General features: G+C 56.4%; 2 protein-coding genes across 10 annotated transcripts in view; both read left to right on the top strand.

The window, feature by feature from the left end:
• Nucleotides 1-220: 220 nt before the first annotated feature.
• RHEBL1 (RHEB like 1) lies at nucleotides 221-3,345 on the top strand. The gene is made up of 8 exons (XM_058307926.1): nucleotides 221-482; nucleotides 1,026-1,097; nucleotides 1,445-1,512; nucleotides 1,779-1,861; nucleotides 1,952-2,008; nucleotides 2,205-2,252; nucleotides 2,590-2,671; nucleotides 2,832-3,345. The coding sequence occupies exons 1-8, from the start codon at nucleotides 431-433 to the stop codon at nucleotides 2,919-2,921; spliced, it is 552 nt and encodes a 183-aa protein (XP_058163909.1). The 5' UTR covers nucleotides 221-430; the 3' UTR covers nucleotides 2,922-3,345.
• A 4,076-nt stretch (nucleotides 3,346-7,421) lies between these two features.
• Nucleotides 7,422-23,701, top strand: part of KMT2D (lysine methyltransferase 2D) — a 39,491-nt gene continuing 23,211 nt past the window's right edge. For 7 of the 9 annotated variants that reach the window (XM_058307924.2, XM_058307915.2, XM_058307918.2 and 4 more), the window contains exons 1-25: nucleotides 7,422-7,608; nucleotides 11,768-11,853; nucleotides 12,101-12,227; nucleotides 12,368-12,591; nucleotides 12,713-12,822; nucleotides 13,012-13,174; nucleotides 13,509-13,674; nucleotides 13,761-13,875; nucleotides 14,011-14,168; nucleotides 14,346-14,491; nucleotides 14,624-16,297; nucleotides 16,390-17,495; nucleotides 17,924-18,037; nucleotides 18,384-18,494; nucleotides 19,722-19,826; nucleotides 20,565-20,746; nucleotides 20,915-21,079; nucleotides 21,171-21,280; nucleotides 21,379-21,426; nucleotides 22,040-22,261; nucleotides 22,476-22,595; nucleotides 22,673-22,786; nucleotides 23,010-23,140; nucleotides 23,226-23,373; nucleotides 23,560-23,625. In XM_058307924.2, the coding sequence (XP_058163907.1) occupies nucleotides 11,805-11,853; nucleotides 12,101-12,227; nucleotides 12,368-12,591; nucleotides 12,713-12,822; nucleotides 13,012-13,174; nucleotides 13,509-13,674; nucleotides 13,761-13,875; nucleotides 14,011-14,168; nucleotides 14,346-14,491; nucleotides 14,624-16,297; nucleotides 16,390-17,495; nucleotides 17,924-18,037; nucleotides 18,384-18,494; nucleotides 19,722-19,826; nucleotides 20,565-20,746; nucleotides 20,915-21,079; nucleotides 21,171-21,280; nucleotides 21,379-21,426; nucleotides 22,040-22,261; nucleotides 22,476-22,595; nucleotides 22,673-22,786; nucleotides 23,010-23,140; nucleotides 23,226-23,373; nucleotides 23,560-23,625 (5,674 nt within the window). In that variant the 5' untranslated portion in view covers nucleotides 7,422-7,608; nucleotides 11,768-11,804. The remainder of the gene's footprint in view (nucleotides 7,609-11,767; nucleotides 11,854-12,100; nucleotides 12,228-12,367; nucleotides 12,592-12,712; nucleotides 12,823-13,011; nucleotides 13,175-13,508; nucleotides 13,675-13,760; nucleotides 13,876-14,010; nucleotides 14,169-14,345; nucleotides 14,492-14,623; nucleotides 16,298-16,389; nucleotides 17,496-17,923; nucleotides 18,038-18,383; nucleotides 18,495-19,721; nucleotides 19,827-20,564; nucleotides 20,747-20,914; nucleotides 21,080-21,170; nucleotides 21,281-21,378; nucleotides 21,427-22,039; nucleotides 22,262-22,475; nucleotides 22,596-22,672; nucleotides 22,787-23,009; nucleotides 23,141-23,225; nucleotides 23,374-23,559; nucleotides 23,626-23,701) is intronic. The other 2 variants (XM_058307914.2, XM_058307916.2) reach the window with 2 other exon arrangements.

Genomic DNA, 23,701 nt, shown 5'->3' with positions numbered 1-23,701 from the left:
GCGTATGCGCAAACACCTCTAGGACCCCGGGTTCCTTTCTGTTTCTTTATGAATGAACCGGCTTCAGTCTGCGCACGCGCAACTCCCGGATCTCCCGCTCCACGTGAGACCCACCCTTCCCTCCCGCTGGCGGCCCCGCCCTTTTTCTTTCTAATGGACCAATGGCGAGCAGCCCGGGGGGCGGAGCCCGGAGCGGCGCGGCAGTGTAGTTCCCCCGGCGCCCGGCTCCCTCGGTTAGTCGTGCTGTGTTGTGATCACGTGGCCAGCTCCGGGCGCGGCGCTTGTTTTCGTTTCCCTCCAGCCAGCCCCTGGCAGCTTCGGGCTGAGTGATTTTATTGCACGGGTTGCCGCGTCCGCCTACGCCTTGACCGCTCCTCTTCGGGCTCTCTCAGCCCGCGGCTCTCCAAGCCCCTCGCGGCGGGCTCCTGCCATGCCGCTGGTGCGCTACAGGAAAGTGGTCATCCTCGGATACCGCTCTGTAGGTGAGTCTCCGCCCTGGGAGGAGCACGGACGCACCGCGGCTTTGTGGCCAGAGGGGGCGCGCTGCCGCGGGAGCCCGAGCCAGGGAGGAATGGTGGCATCTTCTGAACGAGGGTGTAGAGAGAGGATTCAAAGGGTGGAGGAGGAAAGGCCGGGGGAGAGGGGCCGCGGGGAGCGGGGGTACGGAAGAGTGAATACGGGTTTGGCTGTAGGAGCACCAGAGTGGGTGGGTGGGGGTGAGCGCAGGGGCCGCGGTCTGTGTGCGGCAGGTATCGCAGGTGCTCTGGGGCGGGGAGGACTCGACGCTAGAAAATCCCTGGGGTAGGGGGGTGGCGGTGGAAGGAGGGCGGCGGGAAAGGCTTCCTGCGGCGCTGCTGGATGTATCTTGTAGCGAAGGTGCAGAGACCCAGGGCGATAAAAGGGTGAATGTAGCCTAGGGAAAAGCATTACTTGGGGGTCATTCACTGGCCGGGATGCCACAGCCCAGGACAGAGGATGGGAGTGTGGATGGAGGATTTGGATACAGTGACCACCTGCCCCCACAGGGAAGACATCTTTGGCACATCAGTTTGTGGAAGGCGAGTTCTTGGAGGGCTATGATCCTACAGTGGAAAATAGTGAGTAGACTTCTCCCTTAGTGGGGCAGGGAAGGCTTGGGTGCCCCACCCAAGGCCATAATTTGGAATGTCTCTGGTGTTAGGAGGCTGATTTAATAGACATGAAATCTAATCTCTTCCTCCTCAAGCAGTCCTGTTCTATGAGTGGCGCTGGAGTTTGCGTTTTAAAAGATACTGTGTCCAGGATGGTGTTGAGATAGACAAGAACGCTAATATTGTTGCTCCAGTTTCCCGGAGGGCTCCCTGGATCTGGCTCATCATGTCATCCCCAGAGTTAGGAATGTATGGGCCCACATATTGCTTGCCCTGCAAGGCACCTCACCGTCAGTTTTTCTGTTCTTTTTCAGCTTACAGCAAGATAGTGACTCTTGGCAAAGATGAGTTTCACTTACACCTGGTGGATACAGCAGGGCAGGTACCAGCTGGGGGAGGGTATCTGAATGTGGCAGTTCAGCCCTGGGAGGTGAGGTCTCTGAGACTGATGTATAAAGTAGAATGAAAAGCAAAGCATTTTAGCAACTAGCAGTGTGCAGGCTTTTTGGAACTGCTCCATAAATTCTTCTTGAATAGAAGTAACTGGATTGGGGAGCATCCCAGGGAGAGTCCCATGGGTGCAGCCATGCCAGTCTCTGCCATCTGAGTGGGATGGATCTAGATATTGATGGTCCCTTTTCTTGTCAGGATGAGTACAGCATTCTGCCCTATTCATTCATCATTGGGGTCCATGGTTACGTGCTTGTATATTCTGTCACCTCTCTGCATAGGTAAGTGACCGAGGTTGTGGGTGGGGGACTTGGGAGGACCTGAGGGCTGTCCAAGAACTAAGGTTATAGATCCCTATCTTGTGTTCGAAGCTTCCAAGTCATTGAGAGTCTGTACCAAAAGCTACATGAAGGCCATGGGAAAACTCGGTGAGTGGCCCTGGGGAGTAGAGCCATCCCGTGGACACGAGGAGGTGGAGGAGAGTGGAGGGGAGACTTGGGCCAAGTTGGGGAGGAGGCAGGACATAGATACTGCCTGGGCTGATGGGGAGTTGTCCAGCCTGACATGAAGGAGGCTGGGGTCCACGGGGAAAGGAATCTTTTGGTGACTGCTATTTCCTCACAGGCTGCCAGTGGTGCTAGTGGGAAACAAGGCAGACCTTGCTCCAGCCAGGTATGTGCATCTGGAGCGCAGGGTGAAGGAAAAGTGACCTGGACTAGGAATCAGTCAGGCCCTAGTCCTGGCTCTGCCACCAATTTGGGCAAGTCTTTTCATCTCTCTTCATTTCTAACTTGAAGGGTAAGATAAGATAGCCTTTCTGTCTCCAAAACCATACTTGCATGTTTCAAGCTTCAATACTACATTCCCCATCGCTCCTTAGTTTACCTCAGTGCTTCCTCCCAAGTCTTGGGAAACTGGGATGGGTCAGAAGAGGTCTAGATTCTAATGATTGTCTCGATGATATGGGGACATGCTGTCTTCCATCTTCATGTCCCAAATTTTCTTCCAGGGAGGTCCAGGCAGTTGAAGGGAAGAAGCTGGCAGAGTCCTGGGGCGCAACATTTATGGAGTCATCTGCTCGAGAAAACCAGGTGCCTGGCCCACAGGTTACGAAGGTGGAGGGGATGGTAGTGTTTTTCCTATGGCACTGTTGGGAGGTGGGATGGTGAGGGTGGGGGGCGTTCACCTCAGAGCTGGGTGCTACTGACACTGACCTCACTAACTTTTACCTTGAATTCCTGTCCCTGGCAGCTGACTCAAGGCATCTTCACCAAAGTCATTCAGGAGATTGCCCGTGTGGAGAATTCCTATGGGCAAGAGCGTCGCTGCCATCTCATGTGAGCCCCCAGATATGGGGTAACTGCCTTGTTCTTGCCCCTGGCACTTGCCAGGCTCAGTGGGGCAGGTCCTCGGGACTTCACGGGTATGGTTGCCAGCTGTGACCCTGGATCTCTGGGCACACAGTGTGGCACCCTCATGTTTGCACACTTTCCCCAGGCTCCAGTGGCCTGGGTGTCAATGTTTACAAAGGGGCAAGGATGTCTAATGCGCCCTGGCCTCTAGCCCCCCATGTTTGCTAAATGAGTTCTGTTACAGCCTGCAGAGCTGGGATATAGGTCCTGGTCCTTGTTTATCCAGGCCCCATTTTCCTGTGTCGGGTTTGGTATTGGCTGGGTTAGGGAGGCTAGGGACTCCTGAATCGGGGCTGGCTCCCTGGGATGACCATGTATATATGCAAATAAACTGAGAAACCTTTTGCTGTTGACCTCTTGTGTCTGGGGATTTCTCAGAGCCAATTACCATTCTTAGTTTTCTCCTTTGCTAAGGAGCGATGATGGCTATGGTGTTTTTGGTGGAGAATCAGAGCTAACTCTTTCTTCCCACCTCATTACTGTTCCTTACTCCTCATTCATTCAGGACCATTACCCTAACACTTACTACTTGCATTTCCCACCTTTCTGTTCTGTTGGGTTCTCCTTACACAGGTATCAGTTGCCACTTGGCGGCCACTCCCATGCCTCTGTTTGTAGGCGGAGGACCTCCTTAGTTCCCCTGGTTGGAAAGCTCCCCTTAACCACAGAATCACCGCCCTCTAGTGGCCAGCTGCCACATTTGGTGACCTAGCTGCTGTCCCGGGCCCCCTGCTTTTGCTGGAATTGAGGAGAGTAGGGTTTGGGGCAGAAGAAGGAAGCCCCTTATTTTAAGAAGTAAGGAGTGTGGAGGCAGGGACTATGTTATAAAGTGTCATGAAGATTTTGGCTCTCCAAGAGAGATGAAGAGTAAAGTAAGAAATACTTTGTTGCTGTAATGTCAACCCTGCTGTATGTTAAGCTCCCCCCGCCCCATGTCCCAGAACCTTTCATGAAAATGGATGTTCTTTGCTCTTCTCACACCTTTGGTGACCTCCTTTTCATATCTTTCACACCCTTGGAGTTGTGCTACCTTTTAATCAGTGTAAAAGGCTTTCTGTTCTTTCTTATCGACCTACCAACTCAGTTCATTGTCCATCTGGATAACCTTTTGGCTAGGAAGGTTTGATCCCATCTGTTTCTACTTCTCCAATCGTTGCCATCCCATCATCAAGCCCTAACGGCCTAATACATCCTCCAAGGACTTGTGAGGGTTATCTGAATGGTTTCATTCTCAGGGAGGGCAGAGACCTCTCCTGCCTCTTGGAGGAGCCTGAGGTACCTAGTCAATGCCCATAGCTGGGGAGGATAGACAAAGTCTAGGTGTGTTTTTAGCTATGACCTTGTCAGTACCTGGTTCCAGACTGGTCAGTTTTACAATTGGGGGTGATGGTTTGTCATGTTGATTTTCATAAGTCCTGCGAACTGCTTTTGCTTCTCTGATCCAGACACTAAAAAGAAATGAGGGCTACTGGAAGAATCGAATTCCAAAGAACAATCTGAGTGGCTTAGGAGTCTCTTTAGAGCTGTTACCATCCTCTCTTCTCATATTTAAATTAGGTCCTTTTGCACATCTGACCTGGGATACTTCTAACCTCTCACTGCTCTTTTCACAAGGTCTGGGGTAGCCTTGCAAACATTTAAGTTTTCAGAGTATATTAAGAAGGAATCTCAAGGCCTGGTGGCAGTAAAAAATAATGGCTAATAGCTGGGCTGGGATAGCTATGTGATCTTGGGTAGTTGCTTAACCTCTCTGAGCCTGTTTCTTATTTATGAAGTAGCGTTAAATCTGTTTCATAGCACTGAGATGAGAATTAAATGAGGTAATATATGCAATGCTTAATACAGTTCCTCATACATAAAGCCCTTAAGAAATGGAGTTCTTTCTGGCAAAGGCCTGTTCCTCTGTGTCTCTGGGAGTGGAGAGTAGGGAGGGGCCTTCCATTTCCAGCTTCTGTCTCTTGGTTAACTATATTTTGCTATAGCTGGGACAGGTGTGGGGTCACTGCTGGACTTTTGTTGTTGTTGTTGTTGAAATGGACCTGAATGGTCTGCGCAGAAAACACTGTTAAAGTGGGACACTGTGTGTGGCTAGCAGAGGATACACCTATCCCTGAGCCCTCTAATGACATTGCCCAGTAGGGGTTAAGGTCTCCAGCACTAACTGATATGGAAGCCACAAGTCACATATGGCTATTTAAGTTTAATTTAGCTAAATAAAAGTAATTCAGTTCTTTGGTTGCACTGCCCACATTTCAAGTGCTCAGTAGCCATATGTGGCCAATGGCGACCATATTGGACAGTGAAGATACAGTACATTTCCATCATTGCGGAAAGTTCTGTTGGACAGTGCTGCAAACCCTTTCCCATAAAACTAGTCCTGAACCTAATTTGTCTGCCTCTTTCTCCACATCCTCCTTTAAAAAATCTTTTTTTTTTTTTTAAATCCTAGGAAACACAGGGCCCTTGGTTTGAACCATGGCTCTACTCCTAACTAGTTGTGGTTCCTTGGGCATTTAAAAAAATGTTTTTTTAAAAACCTATTTTAGCCTCAGTCTGCAATATGCCATCTGCAGCCTGCAATATAGAGAATACCACACAATTATAATGAGGGTGAAGAGTAACTAAGAATATATAAAGTATCTAGCACATAGTTAATTTGTCTCCTTTTGTCGCCCCATGGGTACTGTTAATGTAGAAAGGCATTCCAATTCTTTTCTCTCATCAAGACTTACGGGGGAATGCAAGCAAGGAGTGTGTTGTGATCTTGTCCGAGTAACAGTACTTGGGTCAGGTGGCAGCAAGACTCAGGTACGGCCCTCCGCTTACTAAAAAAGGGGACAGAGGCCCAGAAGATCCGGAGAGAAAGGCTGGAGGGGTGGGGGTGAGGGCGCCCTGAGGGAAGGAAAGCTCTGCATTTATATTTTGATGGGGATGTGTGTGTGTGGTGATTGTGTGTGTGTGTGGGGGTACTGACAGCCCTTCCTCCTCTCACAAGGGAGTTTCGGGGCCAGCAGGAGCGCCTAGGAACTCGTTCCGGTTTTTTTTCGGGTCCCCGAACGTGGCAAGAACCCACCCTTCGCGGCGTCGCGCCGTGCCTCACTTTCTCCATTTGCGGACTCCAGTTCCCAGGATGCTGAGCTGCGGCCAATCTGCTGGCTCTCCTTCCATCCCCCTGCCGGGAAAGATTGCCCCTGGCCACGGGAAGGGGCAGTTGGAGTTTCAGGGGCCGATGACTCCAGGGGAACGGAATTAGAAAGTGGCAGGAGTCCTAGTTTCACGGCCCGGGCGGTAAAGGAGGCAGTTCCAGGGCCCGGGCGGAGAGGAGGGGGGCTTCGTTCCCACGTGTCTGCCCCGCGGCCGGCCCGGCGCGCTCGGGGTTAACCCGCGGCGGAGGGATCCCGCAGCGTGTGCGTAGAACTGCAGAGTCACAGCCTCGCCTCCGAGAGGGCCGTATCCCTCCGCCGCCCCGCTCCAACACAAAATAGGGCCGCGTCTTCTCCTTTCTCCCCCTTCTCGAGCGGGGTCCCCCCGGCCAAAGGCCCCCTCCGGATCTCGCGCCGGAGGCTGCACGAATCTCCGCGACCGCTGCCGAGGTCTCGGGCCAGGAACTAGCCCCTTCGCAGGAACCACCCTGCCGGCCGACCAGGAGGCGGAGGGGGGGAGGCGGAGCGGCGCCGCGCTGCACTACTTTCCTCTCCGGTTGCAAATGGCTGCCTCGTTCCCCACTTTCCGCTCAGTTTCCTGACCCCTCGGCGCCGGGAGCCGGGGTTGGGCCATGCACCTCTAGGCCCCCCGCGATCTCAGCCGGCTGGGGGTCGAGGGAGTGCCGCCGAGCAGAGCCCGCCAGGCCGGGGGCGGGGCAGCTCCCGAAGCCTGAGGGGAAGGGAGGCGAGCGCAGGGCCTGGAGCGGCCGGAGGGGAGCGGACCGAGGGCTCGCACCGCCCGCCCCTTCCCCTTCCTCGCCCGCCGACCTTCCTCCCTTCCCCGGGGGGGCGTAGAAGGTGGGGGGCTCGAGGCGGCCGAGGAGCCCCGCGCTGGGCGTGTGTCAGCCGCGGCGCCGCGTCGCCGTCGCTCGCGCGGCCCCGGGGCGCCGGCCCGGGCGGGGAGAGGCTCGGCGCTCCCGCGAGGGGTCGCGTTCCAGCCGGGCCGGCGCGGCGTTCCTTCCGGGCTGCCGGGGAGGCGCCTCGACGTTCCATCTGGAGAGCCCCGGCGTTCCGCCGAGCCCGGCGCGGGCGGCCGGGGCGCTGGCCGGGCCCCGGGGCTGAGAGGCCGCCCGGCGACGCGGATGCGGAGCCTGCTCGCCCGAGATCAAAGCCGCCGGGGCGCTCTTTGTGTCCGCTCGGGATCCGCCGCCCGGGGGCTGCCCATGGAAACCTAAAACTGCTGGAACCCGAGGCAGAGAAACCCCCTTTGGCTTCTTGCTGTTTTTTTTTTTTTTTTTTTTTTTTGGGGGGGGGGGAGGGTGGCCACTCCGACCTGGATTTACCGTTCTTGGCCCCCCCCAGGCCCCCCCGTGCGGGGGGCGGCTGTGATCGCTCTGGCGGTTGGAGGTCGGGGAGCGGCCCGGGCTCTGGCCATGTTCTCGGATGAGGATTTCTGGATCGCCCTGTGAAGAGGTGAGTGAAGTCCGCCCGGCCAGGGCCCAGAAAGGGTTGGACTGGGGGCCCGGCCAGATGGACTATCTTGGCCGGAGCTGGCCTTTAGGTTGGAGAACGGGGGTGCCAGAGCTGGGGAGGGTTCCTTTGGCAGGGTCTGGCAGGTGAACCTGAGCCAGTCGCCGGGGCAGGACTGAGGCCTGGTGTCTCAGGGTGTGCCTCTTTAAAGACTGGGGGTTCGGGGAACCACGGGAGTTTGGGAACCTGGCCAGATCGCCTCTCTGACTGTTTATTTTTGTGTTGGGGGAGCCCGACTAAACTAGGACCCGGGCCCTGATGCCAGCACCAATCCCGGGCTGCTGCTGCTCCCCCCCGGGGCTTCCCTGTGTGCCTTGGGAACAGAACAACTTGGGGTGGGGGTGGGGGTGGGGTGGAAGGGCGCCGCTGCCGGGTCAGACTTACTGCCAGGTTGGACTTTAAGGTTGTTTCTACCCATCGGGTCACCCAAAGCAGTCTCTGGGAAACTCCAGGAAGCCCAGAGCCTTCACCAGGCCTTCTTTCATTGGGCAAAGGGGAGAGTGTGTGGAAATGGACTGGTGTGATGAAGGGGGTGGCTGGGGCAAGAAGGAGGCGGGGCTGGGGGCAGCTCTGGCCCTGCTGTTCAACTGGAAACCACCCCTGCGCCTCAAAGTGACCCCCGCCAGGCCTAGCGCTGTCTCAGCCTGCTTTGCCTCCCCTCCTCTCGGGATGGACATAATCTCCAAGGGATTATAGCGGAGGCCGTTTGAGATTTGCTCCCTGTGAATGTGGGCTGCAAAAAAATGGCTTTTGTCTCCCGCTTTCTGCCGGCCGAGTGTGGAGAGCTGGCTGCCGGTGAGCCCCTCGTCAGTCCAGCAGGCCCCTCCCAGACCTGTCCAGCCCTTTTCTGACCAGGGAATGTTAACCGGTCCTCTGATCCTGTCCCAACCCTGTAGGAGGAGGTGGCCTCTACCTCTGTGGAGGAGAGATGACCTGATCAGAGCTGTTTCTCCTGGAAGCCAGTGTTTCCAGCCCTGGGAGGAGGTGTTGGGGAGAAGGGGTGTGTGTGTGCAGGCACTAAGGGTGCAACAGAGCCTCACGCCTCTGAGCTCTGGGCTGGGACAGCCCCTCTCACACCTGTCATACTGCCCAGCAGGAATTTGGCTAGTGCGTTTCGCTCCCCTCACCCCACCCCCTCCAACGTACAGACTGAGCCTGGTTTTGGAGAGGAGAAAATATGGGCCTTGCCCTTGAGAGATTTCTGGGTGGGAACTCTGAGGTGAGAGGTGGCACAGGAGTGGTGGAGTGAGGTGAACTGTCACCAGGCTCTCAGCCCCTGCCTCCCTGGAGGGCTTCACCTGTTCTCTGACCCCAGACAACTTCCTTAGGAGAGGACCTCTCCTTATTAGCTGTGGCTGACCCGGGGATGACCTGGAACTGTCTGGAGGGTCTGTGGGGCATTGCCATTTGAATCCTTCCTGGAGGGCTGACCCAAAATGGGGGGTGGAGAGAGGTGTGGTTTATTCTCAGACTGGGAACCAGGAAGTCCTGAATCCTGCAGAAGAGCTCTTCACTCAAGGGCCTGCTTCACCTCTCTAAGCCTCCATTTCCCCTTTGGCTGGGAAAATGGAGTGAAAACTGTTGGTCTGGCATTGAAGCAGGGAGGAGGCTGGGTTGAGATAAGTCCCTGCCTTCTTCTTTGCTGTTTTAGGCCTCTTGGGTCTAGGACTAGGGGGGCCTAGTGCAATTTTACTCCTCACATCTGTGCTTGCTCTCTGGGATCAGTTGTTCTCAGGGGAAGACTGACCAGGCACCATCCCAGGGTAGTTCTCTTCGCTCTGAGATATATGTATGGGGGTGATTCTGGTTGTGATGATGGGGTAGGTGGTCTTCTCTAGATCTTTTCAGGGGCCTGATAATGGTGGGACTCAGCTTTAGGGTGCAGGTGCTGGACTACGGGGGCGGGGGGGAGGTAGAGCCTGGGGGGCTTGGGCTTCTTTGGGGTGCCCCTGGATACTTTTTGATAGTTTGGTGGGGACTCTGCTCCTTGCCTCTTGATCTTTCCTCTTCAGTGGCCTTATCAGATAGAGCTCTGGCTTAGGAGGATGTTGGTACATTGTCACCCAGGCTGGACGAAGGTGGTTCCTGTACCTTTCCAAGCAGTGCTGGTCTTACCAGCCTGAGAGGGCTGCAGTCGGGGGAGGACAGAGGAATTTGTCCCTCTGGCCTTGTGTGAGGCGGTCCTCCTCCCACCCACTGGATTATCACTGTTGCTTTTTATTTCTTGCTGTTTGTGACTCCTTTGGCCTCGGCTTGAGAGCAGAGAGGGTGGAGGATCTTTGGGAGCATGTGGTGGTAAGATGCAGCAAGATGCAAGCGTTTAGGAAACGTTGAGGCCCCCCTTGGACCGAATAGGAAGTAGGGGCACCCTGGCCTCCGCCTCCGTTTCTGATGGGTGATTTGAAGGGCCCCTTGAAATTGCAGAGCAGCTTTTATGGGGGCCCACCAGGTAACCTGCTTTGGTTTCAGGTTTGAGAAAGAGGATCTAGGGATGGAGGTGACAGGTATCACATGTGTTGCATTCTCTCTCTAGTAGACTCAGATAGCGTGAGGGGAATAGGGTAAAAAAAAAAAAGGTCCTTTCCTGTGACATGTCTCAGGAGGGACATTGCCAATCTCTGGAAACTGTGGGTTCGGGGAAGGAGGAGTAATATTGCGGTTCTTAAGTAATTGATTTACCAATCTTGGGCACCTTGGAGGGTTCCCCTTGTCTTACTTGCCACAGTCACTCAACCCAAAGCAGCTGACTAGGATATTTGCCTTCCAGTTTGGGAAGAGGGGCTGTCCTAAGGTGGTCTCTCTGACTAAACAAGAGGTTTTGTCTTAGGGACCCTCCCACACACACATCCTCCCCCACCAGCACCACCTTTAGGAGTGCTGTATACTTTCTTCCTCTGCTTAAGTCCCTGCCCTTCTCATTAAGAGCTACTGGCACTCCCTTCTTCTGTAGGGTCACTTTCTTATTCCTCACGTCTGTAATTCTTCTTACTTTGTATGTCTGTCTTTATGGTACTATGCTTTGTTCCCTCTGAGGTCTGGGCAGATATTCCCAAAGATGTGTGTCCTACCTTCTTCAGTTTAACTTTAGTGTATTTCATTTGGCTCTGGTACAGGCAGACATATCTTAAAAGATGGGACTGTTACCCTCCCCCCATTTCCCACCTCTCAAATAGTATGTGTGGAAACCCTGCTCGAACGGAAGAGGAAGGAAGCCACTCACTCTGCTGTGTCCGGCCCCTGTTTAGAACTCCTCTAAGTGGCAATGTGCTTCCTGAGACTACAACTCCCAGCATGCCTTGCCACAGACTTGGCCACACATGCTCAGTAACTCTTAGGGCCCACTTCTCTTAACTACTAGGGACATCTGAGGAGGAAGGGCAGTTGGCGTTGCTAAGGGCAACGGCCTGAGGCCTTCAGACTGGGTGAGACCCTGAGCTCAGTTTGGGCAGGGGCCGGGGTGTGGACCTGATCTGGATTTGGGTGGGCAGTGGGTGGACATTGAGGAGTTCCCTCTATTATGATGGAGATACCCTCGTTGAAACCAGTGGAGGTGGGGGAGATCCATGCCTTCCCTGGCTTTGGCTCTGGTAGTATGTTTTACTGTTTGCAGGAGCTCAGTCTCTGCCTCTGGGAGAGGGATTTGGGCTAGACTCAGACTTCTTGGGTCATGACTATCCTTGGATTGGCACTGACAGACCTCTAGGATGGTAGCTGGCTTGAGACTTGATGAAGAAAGTCGGTGGGTAGGTCTACCAGAAGCCAGGAATTCAGAGATGAGGCAAAGGGCGGCACTAGTTTTGGATCGAAAGTGCTTCTAGTTGGATGCTATTACCCTGGGAACACCTTTGGAGGAGACTGGAGAAGGGAAAGGGGAACGGATCCCCTGTGAATGCAGAGTGGGAGAAGGTGTGTGTTGATCTGGGAAGGAAGCAGGCAGTGGGATAAGGGCCAGGGAGAACAACTTGCCTTGTAATTAGTACGGGAACTTGCCAGTATGGCCTTGCTCTGATGTCTGCAGGGTCCTTCCTCCTGGCATCCTGGGAAAAAGGCTTACTGGGGAGACGTAGCAGACATACAGATATCTCTTTCTTGACACTGATAGGTCTCCCCGAGAGGGCCCTGCCCAGTCGGAGAGAGGGATGGATAGCCTGAAGCCGCCTGGTGAGGATAAAGATTCAGAACCAGCAGGTAAGTAGAGCAAATTCTGGGTTTTGCTGGCAGTTTTCTCTTCTTCCTGAGCAGCCTTAAATTTCTAGTCTTCGCCTGGGGACGTGTGCTAAGCCTGTCTATCGTTGAGGGACTTTCTTCTTAGGGACAAAAATCAAAATGCCTACGCTATGACCCACCTAGGCTTTTTGATAACCTCATGGGTCTGGTGAGTGGGTTTTTAAATGGGCAAGATGGTGGATGCACGCTGCCCTTTCTGTTCATTCAGCTGATGGACCCGCAGCCTCCGAAGAGTCAGGTGCCGCTGAGCCAGACCTTCCCGACCTACACGTGGGGGAGGTCTCTGTCCCTGGTTCTGGCAGTGCCAGGCTTCAGGAGCCTCCCCAGGACGGCAGGTAACTGCTCCGGGGAAGAAGAGGATAGAAGGGCACGCAAGGATTTCAAGGAGGAGGGTGTAGGAAAGGGAGTGTTTGAGAAGCATGGGGGTGTCCGTTGGCAAGGGCTTGGCCTGGTGCTGATGTTTGTGTGTCCACAGTGAGGGTCCAGTGCGACGCTGTGCTCTCTGTAACTGCGGGGAGCCCAGTCTGCATGGGCAGCGGGAGCTACGGCGCTTTGAGTTGCCATTTGACTGGCCCCAGTGTCCAGTGGTACCCCCCGGAGGGGATTCAGGACCTAAGGAGGCAGTACTGCCCAGTGAGGACCTATCACAGATTGGTTTCCCTGAGGGCTTGACACCTGCCCACCTAGGAGAACCTGGAGGTAAGTGGGGGGAGGTGGGTCACTGACTTGGGCAGGAAAGGGGGTATGTGGTGGACAGCCCTGAGCCAGCGATGACCTTTTTGTTAACTCGTTTTCGGTTTTCTTCTTCGCACCTCTAAAGGGCCCTGCTGGGCTCACCATTGGTGTGCTGCGTGGTCGGCAGGCGTGTGGGGGCAGGAGGGCCCAGAACTATGCGGTGTGGACAAGGCCATCTTCTCAGGGATCTCACAGGTGGGGCTGGCCAGTGGGTTGCATATGTGAAGGGCAGGGCTGGGCTGCTGGCGGGTGGGCAGAGCTGGGGACTTGGGAGGGCCAGGGGAGAAGGGAGGAGGGCAGTGGGTGTGCTGGAGCAGAGCTGGTGCCTGACCCATTGTTCCAAGGGAGCCAGCTGACCCTGAAGCTTTGTCTCCACCCTGGCAGCGCTGCTCTCACTGCACCAGGCTCGGTGCCTCCATCCCTTGCCGCTCGCCTGGATGTCCACGGCTTTACCACTTCCCCTGCGCGACTGCCAGCGGTTCCTTCTTGTCCATGAAAACACTGCAGCTGCTCTGCCCACAGCACAGTGAGGGGGCTGCACATCTGGGTGAGAAGTCCTGACCCTTTGTCAGGTCCGAGGAAGGGCCAAGTGTGCCCTGGATTTTTGTACTCTGCAGAGCACCCATCGAAGTCTATAATCATTTCCCCTTGGTCTGCCCCACTAAAATGGGTGTGAGCTTTGTGAGTGCAGGGATTTGCCTGTCCTCTTTACCACTGTGTCTTGCGATGAGTGCCTAGCATGTGTATTAGGCAGACGCCCTGTCACTACTGGTTATTCATTCAGGCTGTGTCCGTGGGATGCCTGTTACGTTTACAGTGCTGTGCTGAGTCCTGCGATGAATCTATAGCTGACCTGTACTCTCTGTCCCCTCCTACCGCAGAAGAGGCCCATTGTGCAGTATGTGAGGGGCCAGGGGAATTGTGCGACCTGTTCTTCTGTACCAGCTGTGGGCATCACTATCACGGGGCCTGTCTGGACACTGCTCTGACGGCCCGCAAGCGTGCTGGCTGGCAGTGCCCTGAGTGCAAAGTGTGCCAAGCCTGCAGGTGAGCCTGGGAGGGCAGGAGGACAGCCTTAGGCCAAGCACAGGGAGGGCAGGGAGGACCCTGTAATGTGCCTGATGCCTCTGTAGGAAACCCGGGAATGACTCTAAGATGTTGGTCTGTGAGACGTGTGACAAAGGATACCATACTTTCTGCCTAAAACCACCCATGGAGGAACTGCCTGCTCATTCGTGGAAGTGCAAGGTGAGTGTCCCCTGATTCTGCTTGATTCTTCTGAATTCTGCCTGCTCCAGCCTCCCCAGAGTCTGCCGTGACCTGTGCTCGCCTCCAGTTTCTCCCGCCTGACCATCACCTGCTTTGCCTTGTCCCTGATTTTAGGCCTGCCGGGTATGCCGGGCCTGCGGGGCAGGCTCAGCAGAGCTACACCCCAACTCTGAGTGGTTTGAGAACTACTCACTCTGTCACCCCTGTCACCAGGCCCAGAGAGGCCAGCCTGTCAGTTCCGTTGCTGAGCAGCATCCCCCAGTCTGTAGCAGGTAAGTGGTGTGGACTGGATGGGATTGGCATGGGGAACTGGACGTGCTGAGATGGCAGGGGCATGCTAAATCCAGTGGCCTTGTAGAGGAGAGCCTTGATGCCTGCCCCAGTGTACTCTCTAGGAGCAGATAGAGCTGGTGAGAGCCACAGTGCCCACTCCCCTGTACCCTCTGCAGATTCTCACCCCCAGAGCCCGGCGCTACCCCCACCGATGAGCCTGGCGCTCTGTACTTTGCATGCCGAGGGCAGCCAGAGGGTGGGGACGTGACCGCTATGCAATCCAAGGAACCGGGGCCCCTGCACTGTGAAGCCAAACCACTAGGTGAGTAGGTTTGAGGGTCCCTGAAGTTGATCCCCTCTATTCTGCGGCAAGGGGCAGTTTCTGCTTTGCCCTCGACTCTCCTTCCTGTGGAGTAGAGCGGAGCTAGATGGGAGCAGAGTGTTGTGTCTGCAGGGAGAGCAGAGGCCCAACCTGAGCCCCAGCCGGAGGCCCCCCTGAGTGAGGAAATGCCACTGCTGCCCCCTCCTGAGGAGTCGCCCCTGTCCCCACCGCCTGAGGAATCACCCACATCCCCGCCTCCGGAGGCGTCGCGCCTGTCCCCACCGCCCGAGGAGTCGCGCCTGTCCCTCCCGCCCAAGGAGTCTCCCCTGTCGCCACCGCCGGAGGAGTCTCCCCTGTCTCCTCCACCTGAGTCATCACCGTTTTCTCCACTTGAGGAGTCACCCTTCTCTCCACCAGAGGAGTCGCCCCCATCCCCCTCACCCGAGACACCCCTCTCCCCGCCACCTAAAGCGTCATCCCTGTCCCCACCATTGGAGGAGTCTCCCCTGTCCCCGCCACCCGAGGAGCTGCCCACGTCCCCACCGCCTGAAGCATCTCGACTGTCCCCCCCGCCTGAAGAGTCTCCCATGTCCCCTCCTCCCGAAGAGTCACCCACGTCTCCGCCACCCGAGGCATCGTGCCTCTTCCCACCATTTGAAGAGTCTCCCCTGTCCCCTCCACCTGAAGAGTCTCCCCTCTCCCCACCGCCTGAGGCGTTGCGCCTGTCCCCACCACCTGAGGACTCACCCATGTCCCCGCCGCCTGAAGATTCGCCTATGTCCCCTCCACCTGAGGTGTCCCGCCTGTCTCCACCACCTGAGGAATCTCCTCTGTCCCCACCGCCTGAGGAGTCTCCCACATCCCCTCCACCTGAGGCATCGCGCCTGTCCCCGCCACCTGAGGACTCTCCCACGTCCCCACCCCGGGTGGACTCACTTGCTTCCTTGCCCCTGGAGGACTCGCTCACGTCCCCACAGCAGGAGGAATCACCCTTGTTGCCACTGCCTGAGGAGCCTCAGCTCTGTCCCTGGCCCAAGGAGCCACACCTGCCCCCCAAATCTGAGGCGCCGCACCTGCCCCCCACGCCTGAGAAGCCGCACCTTTCGCCCATGCCTGAGAAGCCGCATCTGTCCCCCCGGCCTGAGGAGCCGTGCCTGTTCCCTGCGCCCGAGGAGCCGCGTCTGTCCCCTGCGCCCGAGGAGCCGCATCTGTCCCCTGCGCCTGCCGAGCCACGCCTGTCCCCTGCAGCGGAGGAGCCACGCCTGTCCCCTGCGCCCGAGGAGCCGCGCCTGTCCCCTGCGCTCGAGGAGCCGCACCTGTCCCCTGCGCCCGAGGAGCCGCGCTTGTCCCCTGAGCCAGAGGAGCCGCATCTGTCCACTGCACCCGAGGAGCCGCACCTGTCCCCTGCACCCGAGGAGCCGCTCCTGTCCGCTGCGCCTGAGGAGCCGTGCCTGTCCGCTGCGCCCGAGGAGCCGCGCCTGTCCCCTGCGCCCGAGGAGCCGCGCCTGTCCCCTGTGTCCGAGGAGCCGCGCCTGTCCACTGCTCCCGAGGAGCCGTGCCTGTCCCCTGCGCCCAAGGAGCCGCGCATGTCTCCCCAGCCTCAAGAGTCCTTTGAGGAACCAGGCTTGTGCCCCACACCTGAGGAGTTGCCCTTGGTTCCGCCATCTGGGGAGTCACCTCTGTCACCCCTGCTTGGAGAGCCGGCCCTGTCTGAGCCTGGGGAGCCACCTCTGTCTCCTCTGACTGAGGAGCTGCCCTTGTCCCCATCTGGCGAGCCATCCTTGTCGCCTCAGCTGATGCCACCAGGTAAGGAGATGATAATACTCCATTACTCTGGGACAACCTCCCTCTTCACGGTATATCTAACCTAAGAGCCTCTCTTTTCCTCTTCCCTCCAGATCCTCTTCCTCCTCCGCTGTCACCTATTATCACAGCTGTGGCGCCGCCTGCCCTGTCTCCTTTGGGGCAGTTAGAGTACCCCTTTGGTGCCAAAGGGGACAGTGACCCTGAGTCACCGCTGGCTGCCCCCATCCTAGAAACACCCATCAGCCCTCCCCCTGAAGCTAACTGCACTGACCCTGAGCCTGTGCCCCCTATGATCCTCCCCCCATCTCCAGGTTCCCCAATGGGACTGGCCTCTCCCATGCTGATTTCTCTTCCCCCTCAGTGTTCTCCACTCCTCCAGCATTCCCTGCCTCCCCAAATCTCCCCTCCTTCCCAGTGCTCCCCTCCTGCTCTGCCGCTGTCCATTCCCTCCCCTCTGAGTCCCATGGAGAAGGCAGTGGAGGTCTCAGATGAGGCTGAGCTGCATGAGATGGAGACTGAGAAGGTCCTGGAACCGGAGTGCCCAGCCTTGGAGCCCGGCCCCAGCAGTCCTCTTCCCTCCCCCATGGGGGAGCTTTCCTGCCCTGCCCCCAGCCCTGCCCCAGCCCTGGATGACTTCTCAGGCCTGGGGGAAGACACAGCCCTTCTGGATGGGACTGACATTCCTGGTTCACAGGCAGAGGCTGGACAGACCTCTGGCAGTTTGACTAGTGAACTTAAGGGTTCCCCTGTGCTCCTGGACCCCGAGGAGCTGACCCCTGTGACCCCTATGGAGGTCTATGGCCCAGAATGCAAACAGGTCGGGCAGGGCTCCCCCTGTGAAGAGCAGGAGGAGCCACGTGCCCCCGTGGCCCCCACTCCACCCACTCTCATTAAATCCGACATTGTTAATGAGATCTCCAATCTGAGCCAGGGCGATGCCAGCGCCAGCTTTCCTGGCTCAGAGCCTCTGCTGGGCTCTCCCGACCCTGAGGGGGGCGGCTCCCTGTCCATGGAGCTGGGGGTATCGACAGACGTGAGCCCAGCCCGAGATGAGGGCTCCCTGCGGCTCTGTACTGATTCGCTGCCCGAGACCGATGACTCGCTGTTATGTGAAGCTGGGACAGTTGTCAGTGGAGGCAAAGCCGACGGGGACAAGGGGAGGCGGCGGAGTTCCCCCGCTCGTTCCCGCGTCAAACAGGTGAGGGGCTAGCCAACTCCTGGATGTGGTCAAAGTCATGCCACTCTCCAGAGGTACAGTTTTGTGTCGCTGATACTTTCCCATCTGGGTTGGTGGCTCCTCGATTCTCAGAAATCCTTTCGTCTGAGCTCTCATTTTAATAAATAGATGGGGGAAGTGACTTGCCCCGGTTTGCGGTAACTCAGTAATAGAATTGGGACCACATTGGGTGATCTCTCTTCTTGGGAGGGGGGGCGTGGTTTTGAGCCAGAGCTAGCTGCTGCTTGTTATTTGGAGCTTGGCTTCTTTCCTTGCCTTGACTGGACACCTGGGCCCTATTACACATCATACAGTGTCCATTCATCTCTTCTCTTCCCTTGGAGCCGGTGGGCCCAGCACACTAGCCCTCGGCTTACTACTGTGATCGTTCTCTTCCTTCTGTCATTCAGGGACGCAGTAGTAGTTTCCCAGGAAGACGCAGGCCACGTGGAGGAGCACACGGAGGACGCGGGAGAGGACGGGCCCGGCTAAAATCAACTACGTCTTCCATTGAGACTCTGGTAGTAAGGAGAGGCCTCCCATGCCCTGCACATGCTTCAGTGGCCCGTTCACAATTAAACACCCTTTAAGTCCTGCCAGGCCCCCGCACACTCACCTACCTGCCTGCTAGCCCAAGGCCTGTCCAGTTGTCTATGCTCCTTCTGTCCACTTGGCCCTCAGGCATCTCTGAAATATCCACCATCGTGCTGAGGCCAAGTTTGGAAGCTGGGATGTTCTTCCATCTCCTGGCTTTTATCTTAGCCAGGGATTCACACCTCCTTTCCCCAACCAACACCAGAGAAGAAAGCAGCTTAGTTGGGACAAATTTATCCGGCTCACTGTCCACAACTCTCTGCCTGTGCCTATAAGGTTGCTGATATCGATAGCTCTCCCAGCAAGGAGGAGGAAGAAGATGATGATGACACCATGCAAAACACTGTGGTTCTCTTCTCCAACACAGACAAATTTGTCCTAATGCAGGTATCATACTAGTGTGGTCCCATCCTCGGCAGTGGGACCCAACGTACTGGTTTCTCTTCTTTGGTGGGAGGGGAAATGAGGAAAGCCAAGGACCTGAATGTCTGGCAGAAATGGTCTTTGCCCTATTGAAGCTTATAGTCTAGGGAGCTTAGGTATGTTCTCACCCGAATAATTTTTTTTTTTAAGGTTTATTTTATTCTTTATTTCTCTCCCCTTCCTCCCCCCCCCCGCCCCAGTTGTTTGTTCTCTGTGTCCATTTGCTGCGTGTTTTTTTTGTCCGCTTCTGTTGTCAGCATTATGGGAATCTGTTTCTTTTTGTTGCGTCATCTTGTTGTGTCAGCTCTCTGTGTGCGCGGCACCATTCCTGGGCAGGCTGTACTCTCTTTTGCGCTGGGCGGCTCTCCTTACGGGGCACACTCCTTGCGTGTGGGGCTCCCTTACATGGTGGGCACCCCTGCGTGGCAGGGCACTCCTTGCGCGCATCAGCACTGCGCATGAGCCAGCTCCACACGGGTCAAGGAGGCCCGAGGTTTGAACCGCAGACCTCCCATGTGGTAGGCGGACGCCCTAACCAGTGGGCCAAGTCCGCTTCCCATCACCTGAATAATTTTGAAGCTGATGGAACTTTGGGATGTATGTTACTCTTTCATCCTGTCCATTCTTTGTTTTTTTCTTCAATTTTTTTTCCGAATTTTTTGAGAACAGGTATGATACCATACTGGATTCCCATACATTGCCCCACTACAACTCTTTACATGGTCGTGATACATTTGTTACAAATGATGAAAGAACAGCGTCACAATGTTGCTATCTATAGTCCGTGGCTTGTAGTTGGTGTCTTTTTCCCACAAACCATCTTGTTATTAACACCATATGTTAGTATTAAGTATTTGTTATAGTTCACAAGAGAACATTCTAATGTTCCTGACCATTCTTTACCCCATCTTCTTTTTGTTTCCCCTTCTCTTTATCCATGTTATATATTGCTATATAAATTCAAGTTATTTCAATTTGTATACTCAGGTGAGCAAGGCTTCCTAGGAAGGAGCAGTTCCTATGGGGGAAGCAGAAGGAGAAGCAGGGTCCCGTGGTAGCTCCAGGGTCCTAATGCTGTGGGATGGCATTTTGATTCCCTGCCTCCCTGATCTCAGATTAGCATTGTAGTCATTTGGTTGGGACTGGATGGAGTGAGACCTCGTTGGACAGGCGGGTTTCTGTCTTCTCTAGGACATGTGCGTGGTATGTGGCAGCTTTGGCCGGGGGGTGGAGGGCCACCTCCTGGCCTGTTCCCAGTGCTCTCAGTGCTATCATCCTTACTGTGTCAACAGCAAGGTGAGTTCAGGGCCCAGGAGGTGTGGGCTGGGGGATGGGATGGATTAGTTCCTGTCCTGGCCACACTGCTTCTGAAGGCAGCCACTGGTCATGGAAGTTGTTCTTCTGATAGTCACCAGTGATTATGAGACTCACCTTGCAGAGAAGTACTTTGGAAAGTATGGTGGCCTTTCTGGTTTCTTTGTGGTAAACTGTGACAGTCTGGTATGGTTCAAACCATCCTATAAACTGTGTCCAATTTTACTAGTAGAAATGTGATGTAGTATGGGGATGAAAATGTAGAATCAAAATCACAAGCACAGTGTCCACAAAGAGAAAGAAGTGATTCTGACCCAAGTGTGATCCAGCTCTTTTGGGGTTTCCTCTTCATATTAACTTATAACTTGTCCACTGCTAACATTCAGTAATTTATAGCAGTAGCAGGTTCTAAATGTCCAAGGACCGTTGGGGTGGGGAGGGAATAAAACCTAATTCTATCCACAGTCTTGGATTTTGGGGTGTTGGCTAGTGAAAGATGGCCATTCCCGTCTAATAATGAGGAAGTGGTCGGATGAGGTTCTTCTCTGAGTGGCAGAGACCCCGGGAACCTAAGCTTAGAGCCACCGTTTCTCCTGTGCTCCGTGGTGGTCTGGCCTTCGTGCTGGGCTTCCTCTGGCCCCATCCTCTGGTCCCATCCTCCCCTCCGCAGTTCTGCAGCCCCCTCCGTTGTGCTCTGAGAATTCCCATGTTCTGTCCCAGATCACCAAGGTGATGCTGTTGAAGGGCTGGCGTTGCGTGGAGTGTATTGTGTGCGAGGTGTGTGGCCAGGCCTCTGACCCCTCACGCCTGCTGCTCTGTGATGACTGTGACATTAGCTACCACACGTACTGCCTGGACCCCCCACTGCTCACTGTGCCCAAGGGCGGCTGGAAGTGCAAGTGGTAAGGAGCCTCGGGGCCCGAGACGTTAGAGTAGATGGAGTAGCTGTGTCAGATACACGACAAGAGGGTGGGATAGGAGGCCAGACTGATTGCACAGTTCTCAGCGAGGGTGCCTCTGGGTGCCTCAGGTGGTTTGGGTGCTGAGGGCCATTGCTCTGCTCCCACCAGGTGTGTGTCCTGTATGCAGTGTGGGGCTGCCTCCCCTGGCTTCCACTGCGAGTGGCAGAATAGTTACACTCACTGCGGGCCCTGCGCCAGTCTGGTGACCTGCCCTATCTGCCATGCCCCATACGTGGAGGAGGACTTACTCATCCAGTGCCGCCACTGTGAACGGTGAGGTTACTCTTTCTCCTTACACTGGCGCCTCTTCTCCGTTCTCGGCCTTGCCGATGCCTAAGCACATCTCCTGCTGCCCCTCTTCCAGGTGGATGCATGCTGGCTGCGAGAGCCTCTTCACGGAGGAGGAGGTGGAGCAGGCAGCCGACGAGGGCTTTGACTGCATCTCCTGCCAGCCCTACGTGATAAAACCTGCGGGTGAGGAGGTGCTGGGGAGGGGTGGAGGAGTCAGGTTAGGGGGTGCCTTGCTTTGGGGCAGGCGTCGAGCTCCCTTGGTTCTGTTCTTCTCTCCGTAGTGCCTGTCGCGCCTCCAGAGTTGGTGCCTATGAAGGTGAAAGAGCCAGGTGAGTCACGGAATGTTTGAATGCCAAAGTCAGAGGACACCATCTAGTCCAGCTCTAGCTGCCCCCTTCCAACCTCATCTCCTCACTTTAAGGGGAGGAAACTTGGGCCCCAGGAGGTTGATTGGCCTGTCCAAAGTCACCCGGTAAGCTGGTGGGGAAGTTATGACTAGAACCAAGTTTTCCTGGCACTTCTGTCAGGCAGTGTGGCCTCCTTAACTGCCAGAATCTCGTCTCCAAAGACTAGGGAGAGCACGGCTCTTTCTCCTCCTTGAACGAGGCCGGGGCACTCTCCTCCGTCATGATGTGGGCACACTGCTCCTGGCCTCTGGGGCAGCAGGTGCAGCATTCATCCTGACCCCAGCTGTTGAGAGAATGTGTTTGGTGGACCTAGGGGTAATCACGAGCAAAGCCGGGCTTCTGCAGTAGCAGCCCCTCTCACAATCCCCCTCTATCCGTCATGGAGAATCCAGGCCTCAGCTGGTACCCAGTGGTGGCCTGGCCTTAGACCACAAGAGACTTGGCTTTTGTGTTAGCTGGAGACTGAGGCGGAAGCGGGGAGCCTCGGTTTCCTGGGGCCTCCATCCAGGCTCATGAACTCTTCCCTCCTGTGCAGAGCCTCAGTACTTCCGCTTCGAGGGTGTGTGGCTGACAGAAACTGGCATGGCCGTGCTGCGGAACCTGACCATGTCACCCCTGCACAAGCGGCGCCAGCGGCGGGGACGGCTCGGCCTCCCAGGCGAGGCAGGGCTGGAAGGTTCAGAGCCCTCGGATGCCCTTGGCCCTGATGACAAGAAGGATGGGGACCTGGACACTGATGAGCTGCTCAAGGGTGAAGGTGGGCCTGGGGAGTTTTGGGGAGTGGCAAAGCAGGAAGTGCGGCCCCGTGACCGCTGGGATATTGGGTGGGAGTAGGGTTGCCATTCCCGTCGCCCTGAAGCGACTGCTGGTCTTGTCCAAATGGCTCTGTGGCAAGATGTTCTTGGGTGGCACAATGACGAGGTTAAAAGGGCCCATGCCTCTGATCAGCTTCCATCTGTCCCCATGTGCAGGTGGTGTGGAGCACATGGAATGTGAAATTAAACTGGAGGGCCCCGTCAGCCCTGACGTGGAGCCTGGCAAGGAAGAGACCGAGGAAAGCAAAAAGCGCAAGCGCAAACCCTACCGGCCTGGTGAGGCCCTGGGAAGGGGCGGTGGGTGAGCTCACCAGGCCCCCCAGCCTCTCATCCTCACCTTATCCTCCTCATAGGCATTGGTGGTTTCATGGTGCGACAGCGGAAATCCCACACACGTGTGAAAAAGGGGCCTGCTGCACAGGCGGAGGTGTTGAGTGGGGATGGGCAGCCCGACGAGGGTGAGACGGGTGAGGGCGCCAGTGGGGCCTGGGAGAAGGTGGGGATCACAAGACCCCTGGGGCAGTGCCAGTGGGTCCCAGGCGGTGGGCTCACCAAACGGGCAAGTGGGTGGTGGGCCCAACTGGAGTCGAGGGAGAGGGGAGGGAGAAAGTGTCCTGGAAAAAAGTGTCCTGGAAGGAGCAGCCTGCCCAGGGCCCCCAGGGAGCCTGACCCTTCCCGCTCCGTCTGCAGTGCTGCCTGCTGACCTGCCCGCAGAGGGCCCTGTGGAGCAGAGCTTGGCCGATGGGGACGAGAAGAAGAAGCAGCAGCGGCGCGGGCGCAAGAAGAGCAAACTCGAGGATATGTTTCCTGCTTACCTGCAGGTGGGCCTTAGGGTCTGCCTGGCGAGGGGGTGCCTGGGCCCTGCAGGGCATGATGAAGCCTCTTTCTCCCTGACTCCCCCTTCAGGAGGCCTTCTTTGGGAAGGAGCTGCTGGACCTGAGCCGTAAGGCCCTTTTTGCGGTTGGGGTGGGCCGACCGAGCTTTGGACTTGGAACCCCAAAAGCCAAGGTGGATGGAGTCCCTGATAGGAAGGAGCCCCCCACCTCGCAGAAAGGTTAGTCGCCTGGAGGTGAGGGCTTCTGAAGAGCTGCAGCTTCCCTCCGTGCTCAGTATTTGGTGGGGAACGGGCTAGCTCCAGGAGTTGCGGGTGGCCCAAGGGCCCTGGCCGGCGGAGCTGGGACCCATTCCTGGGCATCGGGTGGTGGGCGTCTCTGATTGGAGTGGGGACAATTGTTTCTAGGAGATGATGGTCCCGACATGGCCGATGAAGAATCCCGAGGTGCCGAGGGCAAGGCCGATACACCAGGTAGGGCCTCCTGGGGGACGTGTCGTGCCTCAGCTTTGCCTCTGACGATCTCGTCCGCCCCCGGGCACCGTCAGGG

This window comes from Dasypus novemcinctus, chromosome 12 (genome assembly GCF_030445035.2).
Source record: "Dasypus novemcinctus isolate mDasNov1 chromosome 12, mDasNov1.1.hap2, whole genome shotgun sequence".
NCBI lineage: Eukaryota > Metazoa > Chordata > Mammalia > Cingulata > Dasypodidae > Dasypus > Dasypus novemcinctus.
This window is presented reverse-complemented; position numbering and strand designations above follow the sequence as displayed.

Bases quoted from the DNA above. Each gene is read 5' to 3' on its own strand.
- RHEBL1 (XM_058307926.1), top strand. From the start codon at position 431: ATGCCGCTGGTGCGCTACAGGAAAGTGGTCATCCTCGGATACCGCTCT. The intron at 1,513-1,778 runs GTACCAGCTGGG...TTTTCTTGTCAG, and splicing joins TGGTGGATACAGCAGGGCAG to GATGAGTACAGCATTCTGCC. The intron at 2,253-2,589 runs GTATGTGCATCT...ATTTTCTTCCAG, and splicing joins GCAGACCTTGCTCCAGCCAG to GGAGGTCCAGGCAGTTGAAG.